The sequence below is a fragment of the Vanacampus margaritifer genome, chromosome 2 (assembly GCF_051991255.1).
Source record: "Vanacampus margaritifer isolate UIUO_Vmar chromosome 2, RoL_Vmar_1.0, whole genome shotgun sequence".
In the NCBI taxonomy this organism is placed as follows: Eukaryota; Metazoa; Chordata; class Actinopteri; order Syngnathiformes; family Syngnathidae; genus Vanacampus; species Vanacampus margaritifer.
Genome location: NC_135433.1, coordinates 56,540,266 through 56,547,765, shown reverse-complemented (window position 1 = coordinate 56,547,765; position 7,500 = coordinate 56,540,266). Strand labels below are relative to the sequence as shown.

Sequence of the window (7,500 nt, the reverse complement as noted above, 5' to 3'; positions counted from 1 at the left end):
ATCATCCCATTTACTATGCTAATTAGGTAAGTGAGAAAATACTGTAATACCTACAAATAACACATTTACAGAGTAAATGCCTCTTTTCCTGGATACGCTTGTTGGGTATCCCGCAGGCTGCTTGGGGAAAGTGGGCTTGTGTTTAGTCTGCAGAGGTGGTACGGGCTGGTATCTCACTTTTCTACGTAGACAAGTGAGGACCCAGTCGTTTTCTTGGGTTGGGAGGGGCTGGTGCTTGGAAAGCAGGAGTGAGCCGGAATGCTCAGAGCTAGGTCATTGTTGGAAAACACCACTTTGGGAGTGTTTTTTGTTAGGAAATACAGTAGTATTTTAATATGGCTTAAAGCTCAAAAAAGTTGACCTTGCATGATATGGATACTTTTCTCCTGATGCCCTGATGTACCAAAAAGAGACATGGATTTTTGTTCGATCATAATCATATTACTCTTGAGATTTCAGTTATTTTTATTTTTATTTTCTCTCTATACATCAATGTCTTGTATAGTGGCACTTCTAAGATCAAACACAATCCAATTAACTGAAATCTCATGAGGTATGCAGAAGTCTTGTGTAACTTAAAGTTACCTTATAATGGTTCAAACTCCAGGTTTTTGTGTGGCTTGAATTTTTTTGGGTTAAACACTGAATTATAACACTACCGCAGCATCAATAAAGTTAGCAACTATTACTAATTTGAGCATAAAAATTCTGCATTATTTCAAAGTTATTATCATATATTATTTCCTTTATTTCTTCTTGTAGTTATTTTTTCTTGCTGGTTCCACCGCCTTCATTTCTTCAGTGGAAACACAACGGAAGTGATCACACTATTGAGACTTCTGAGGAGAGACGGCGGTTAATGGTTGAATCAGAAGAAGAGCAGGAAACATGTAGCCAAGGTACACAAGTACAAGTTTACACAAATGAATAAATAAATAAAATATAATGTTAACAGTATTTAAATATGAACATGCACTGCATTGAAAATTGGTTAGTTAAACGGTAATTGTGACTCAATAGTGGGGTTCCCTTCTGGAGCTAGGCCTAGAGGTGGGGCTTGATAGCAAGTGACGGCTGGCTGAGCTTGCAACTATGGGTACTTGCCACCAACTGTGGGAGGGAGAGGCCAAAGGGGTCAGGTGCTCTGGCGATGCAGAACAGAGAAAAGTTCTCTGGATTTTAAAGCATTTACGTTGAGGAATGACTTCACTTACATAGGCTGCTTCTTCCATTTGGGTACAGCATAAAAGCTAAATTCCGCTTCACCATGCTTGCTTTGAACTCTGGGCTCCACTTAACCCTAAAATTTTGGTCCTGGTTGTGGCCCAGAGTACGAATCATGATGAAGATGGACTGCTCATAACACTTAAAAAAAAGAAAAGAAAAAGAAACATAAAACACTCCAAATAGTAATACTCATTTTCAGAGGTGGGCACTTTCGTTAATCGTCAATGACGATGCCCACCTTTCACCCTAGTACTGCCGCATATTCGGCGAATGCATTATGACACGAAACCTTGCAAAAATACACTGAATGAGAGGGACCGTTTGTATTCACCCCGATCGACGGACTTAAACATGCTTCAGTCGGTCCTCAGTAAGTGTATTTTTCGAGTCTTGGCGTCATTGTGCACTCGCCGATAGGTGGGCGTCGTCATCAACGGGAAGTGCTCATTCATTGTAGGGCTATGAACATGTTATTTTCTTTTACAATGTAACAGAGGACAGGAGGCCTGGCCTTGGACTGCTCACCCTCACAGAAAAATTACACATCTTCAAAGTAAGTGCAATATCAATTAAATCAATTACGTGGACAATTCAGTCGACATAATAAGTTTACACACCCCTGTTCAAATCCAAAATTGTTATCAGATCAAACGAATCATTTCAAAACTTTTTCCACCATCAACTCATTTGCTCCCAAAAACGTATAAATATGTTCTATTTTTAATATTAGCATGGTCCCCAAGACGTATTAATTAGGGGTTGGAATCTTTGATTGTCTCACGATTCGATTCCGATTTTTGGGTCTGCGATTCGATTCAGAATCGATTTTCGGTTAAGAAAGTTTTTTTATTCAAAATGATTTGCTTGACAATGATTTTTGCTTCAATCTATAGATGTGCAAGGAATTGTAATGATCTACTCCAGTCTGACTCGCTAATGCTAATTAGCGCGCTAGCCGCTCTACACTGCAAAAAAACAACTTTTATTGGATTGACTCGATCGTGTCTTTTTCCTTCTAGTCTCTAATGTAGCTACAACTTAACAGTGCATTGGACCGCGTGGAACCACACTGCCCCTCAGTGGCCAAACCGGGTACAACATGAACATCGCTCCATATAAAGGCACACACAGACAAAGGCAAGACAGTATAAAATAATTTAAATAAAATCTATTTTGGGACATTTAAAATCGATTCTGAATCATACCAAATGAGAATTGCGATTCTTGTTCGAATCTATTTTTTTTGGGGCACTCCTCTAGTATTTAGACATTTTTTATGTTTTTTTTTTATGCTAGAGCATACATAAGGCTTTGATGCAGCCTCTGAACTGAAGAGAATGCTTGAAGCAATGGTAATTATTACAAAAACGGCCAGCAGGTGGCAGCAGAGTATAAGAGATCAACCAGGACCATGTTGCGAAAGGCTCTTTTCAACCCTGTTTTAAACAGATTCATGAATAATGATTAAACTTAGGTATATTCTAATGCTAATTGCTGCAAAACGGAAACAGATAGAAATACCCTTTTTTCCTGATGAACTAAGAGACTCTAATCTTTTTTTTATTAGGTTCCATGTTTTTATAGCAATAAAACAATATTCTGTAGGCCTTGCAAAATCAGTCAAAATCCAATAAAACAGCCCGGAACGACGGGGGTTGCTTCAGTGAAAATGTCTGGGATTGAATGAGTTAATGTGACCAACCTGTACAACTCAATAAGGAAAAAAATGCCATGAGAGAAAATGGAAATAAGCAACTAAGATAATGTGTGCACAAATGTGCATACCCACTTGGAGCTGTGTTCAGAATTAAGTCGTGTGAAATGGCAGTCAACATACCTACCACCATTTAAACTGTTTCAGATTAACCCCAATTAAAGTTCAGCAGTAGTATGCTTTTCCTGATATTTTAATGGTCACAGAATAAGCCATGGTCTGCAGAGAGCTTCCATGGCATAAGAGGGATCCGATTGTTCAAAGGTATCAATTAGGATAATAGTACAAAATAATTTGCAAGGCATTAAATATACCATCTGCGATTGGCTGGCAACCAGTTCACCTCCCTACTGCCTGAAGATAGCTGGGATAGGCTCCAGCATGCCCACAAACCACATGAGGATAAGCAGTTCAGATGATGGATGGATGGATGATGTATGGAAGGAAGGAAGGGAAGGCCTTATCTGACAAAGAAAAAAAAAGCCCACATTACATTACCGAACGCATGGGGGAAAATGTGTAACCAAGGACCAAACCAAAGATATGTTTGGTGCTAACAACACTGCTCATCACTAAAAGAACACCATACCTACAGTGAAGCATGGTGGTGGCAGTGTGAGGCTGTTTTTCTTCAGATGGAATAGGGGCCTTAGTCAAGATAGAGGGAATTAAAGGGAAAGAACAGTTCCAAATTACAGTCAGTGTAAGCACAAACCCTTTAGGGTTCTGCTTGAAAGGTGAAGATGAAGAATATTTTCATTTTTCAGCATGACAATGACCCAAAGCACAAATAAACAAAAAAACGGCTTCATGTAGATAAAGGTTTTGGAATGGCCCAGTCAGGATCCAGACCTGAATCCCATCTGACACCCTCGCAAAACAGTATGTAATAAAAGCCCAAAGGGGCTGAAACAATGTAATAGATTGAGGGTGTAACCAAGTTCTTGAACATTTTTATTTTTCCGCTTAAAAGATTCCATCCATCCATTATCTGCCGCTCGACTGGTAAATTAATCTCTACGACAACAGACCGATACAGAGTCCGCATTACAGTATACGCCTGTCAATCTCCCGCTGCATCTTAAAAGATTCCAATGTATTAAATGACTTAAATGACAGGTTATAGGTCAAGATTAAGGTGGAAAGTTTTTAAATTATTTGTCATCATCACCAACATTATCGAGTCCGGGCTTCGGCTTTCCTGGGTGGAGTTTGCATGTTCTCCCCGAGCTTGTGTGGGTTTTCTCCGGGTACTCCGGTTTTCCTCCCACATCCAAAAACATGCATGTCAGGTTAATTGAACACTCCAAAATTGTCCATAGGTGTGATTGTGAGTATGGATGGGTGTTCGTCTCTGTGTGCCCTGCAATTGGCTGGCAACCAATTCAGGGTGTACCTTGCCTACTGCCCGAAGTCAGCTGGGATAGGCTCCAGCCCTTGTGAGGACAAGCAGTTAAGAAAATGGATGTGTGTGTGTGTATATATATCTATATAGATATATATATATATATATAGATATATAGATATTAGGGGTTAGAAAAAATCGATTTGGCAATATACAGACGCTCCCCTACTTACGAACATTCGAGTTACGAACAACGGTACATACGAACATGTCTGCGCGCATGTCAAAAAATGTTCGGAAAGAGATGCTGTAAGTTAGATTTTGTATTGCGCACCTTTTTCCGAGTACTGTAGTGCTTCTTTCCGCCGCTAATACCGGCGCTTGGCGCTGTGAGAGCTCACCCAGCAATGGAGGCTCAGCAACGTGTCGAGGAGGAGGAGGAAGAAGAAGAAACGCCTGTCGCTCATAGATAAAGCCATCGCACTCTTCGAGCAGCAAGACCCAAATATTGAACGTTGCACAAAGGTTGCAAATCAATTGAATGATGCCATACAGTGCTACCGCATCATTTATGATGAAAAAAGAAGAAAACTGTGCAATCGTCGTTAGATCGCTTCTTTCGGCCAGTTTCTAGTAAATCCTCCAAGGAAGATACTCATCAACCCTCATCTTCTTCTCATCGACCCTCAACTTCTTCCTACATTGAAGTTACGGAGGAGGAAGTAACTTTTGAAGCCCATTCCAGCGACGACGAAGAACCTCTCATGATATAAAATCCTCCTCTTCCTCCATCAAATCCTTAAGCATCGAGTACATCTTCCAAAAGTAAGTTAAACTTCATTTTATTTATCTTATTACGTACATGTACATACTGTGTGTCTCTCGCTCTCTCTCTCTCTAACATACGTAGTACAGTACTGTACGTATTCTCTTTAAACATAAATTATAATACAAAATATAGCACTGAAGCAACTTACGAACAAATTCACCTTACGAACGATCGCTCGGAAAGTAACTCGTTCGTAAGTTGGGGAGCGTCTGTATCACGATATTACAGCGCGCAATTCTCGAATCGATTCGATATGAGGCCAAATTGATTTTTAAAAATCCATTTTTTGTGGGAATATTAAACAAAACGTCTTACTTAGGGTTAGGATTTACACATTAAGCATGGAAGAATGTTATATTAATGGAACATTAAGCCTCAATATTTTATTTCAGTGCTATTCAAACATGAAACAGACTGCAACCTGTTTGTTCAATGCAGTGGCTCAGTTATAAGCCTGAATTTTCAGATGAATAAATACATTTTCATATAAATCTTAGTGTACATGTACAAGTTTACTGATTAGTATAAGAGTAAAAAAAAGAAAAGATAAAGAAAAAATCGCAATAATCAATTTATAGATTCATATTGGGATTAATCGGTATAGACTCAATTGTGACTTATGAATCGTGATACGAATTGAATCGCCAGGTACTAGGCAATTCACACCCCTAATATATATATTTTAAAAAAGCAAGAGAGAAAAAAAATCTACTCAAAAAAAAATCTACTCAAAGATATTAAAAATCATATAAAACAAAAACATAACCTCTACACATGTTCAAAAAAAGGAGTAGAAAGAAGTAAACACTTTTTAACCAACGTAACTTATTATTCTAATTGCTTTTTTCTGTAATTTAACAATTGGGCCTATATTTGTTTTATCCACATTGCCCCAAATTTCAGCAGAATATAACATGTGAGGTAAAATAAGTGAAAAATACAATATGTGGAGACCTTTCCTATTTAGAAAATCCTTGACTTTATAAAAAACAGCCACTGATTTTTGCCAATTTATGTTTTGTATATTCTATCTGTAATTTCCAACACAGTTTATTATCTATAATCACACCCAAAAACTTTGCTTCAGTGACTTGCTCAATTTCAATACCATTTAAATTTTGTTTTATTTCATTACTGAGTTGCATACCACTAAACACCATGAATTTTGTCTTTTTTCATTTAATGATAACTTTATTATCATAAATCAAACCATATATGAACCATATATAATCAAACTATTTTTTAACACTATCAATTCCCTTTCTACAGTTTTTATTAATTGTTCCATGTTTTCCCCTGTGCAAAATATATTTGTATCAATCAATCAATATTTTTTAAAAGAAAAAAGAGAATATAAAGCAATATTTAAATTCAAAGTAAAGCAAAAGAAATGAAAAGGGACAGAAAGAAGTAAAACTTGTTTTGTCTTCCCCGAACTAAAACACACACACACACACACACACACACAAAAAAAACAACATCAGAAAATCATCATCACCAACATTACAAATTTTAATATATTTGAAACTATGCAAATATCGTTCAAATAAATTATAAATAACTTTGGTCCCAATACTGATTCTTGTGGTATACCACAGGTCACTCTTCTCAATTGTGATTCTTCATTATTTATTTTTACATATTGAAACCTGTTATTTAAATAACTATTTAACCATTTCAACGCAACACCTCTCATGCGTGGGTGATCAATGGTATCAAATGCTTTACATAAATCAATAAATATACCTACAGCATGTTGTTTTTTATCCATTGCTGTAGCTATATTTTCTACAAATTCTATCACTGCCAATGCTGTTGATCGCTTGTTTCTAAATCCATACTGGTGGTCATTTAATAAACCATATTTTCAAAAAAGGCATACATTTTCTCTACAATTTTTTTCAAGTATTTTAGAAAACTGGGGCAACAAGGAAACAGGTCTATAATTTGACACAATATGATTTTCGCCATTTTTATACACTGGTATCACTTTTGCTATTTTCATTTTATCAGGAAAAATACCAGTCGAAAAGGATTTATTGCAGACATAAGTAAATGGTTCGAGAACACAATTAATTACTTCTTTAATAAGTGACATATCAAGATTGTTAGAATCAGTTGATTTCTTTCTTCTTAAACTTTCTCACAACTTCTAGCACATCACTCAAACAGACCCCTCCAAGAAACATGGAATTGTAATTTTACAATTAAAAGTACAACTAAACTTTTTTTCTTTATCTCTTTGTGCGACAATCCCTCTTTCCAAATTCGGGTCCACATTGACACAATCTTCTCTGTATCATCAATAACAGAATTGTCATGTTTCACAATATATGTTGAAAAGTCTATTTTTTGACGATTTTTAATCAGCTCATTCAGAATACT

The 7,500-nt window shown here is 36.8% G+C and overlaps 1 protein-coding gene across 1 annotated transcript in view; it reads left to right on the top strand.

Annotated features, from left to right (window-relative positions):
- cln3 (CLN3 lysosomal/endosomal transmembrane protein, battenin) overlaps positions 1 to 7,500 on the top strand; it is a 96,174-nt gene that overhangs the window by 78,254 nt on the left and 10,420 nt on the right. Inside the window, exons 8-10 of the mRNA XM_077555732.1 lie at positions 1 to 26; positions 763 to 899; positions 1,722 to 1,780. The exon at positions 1 to 26 is cut by the window's left edge and continues 118 nt beyond it. Coding sequence (XP_077411858.1) covers positions 1 to 26; positions 763 to 899; positions 1,722 to 1,780 — 222 coding nt within the window. The remainder of the gene's footprint in view (positions 27 to 762; positions 900 to 1,721; positions 1,781 to 7,500) is intronic.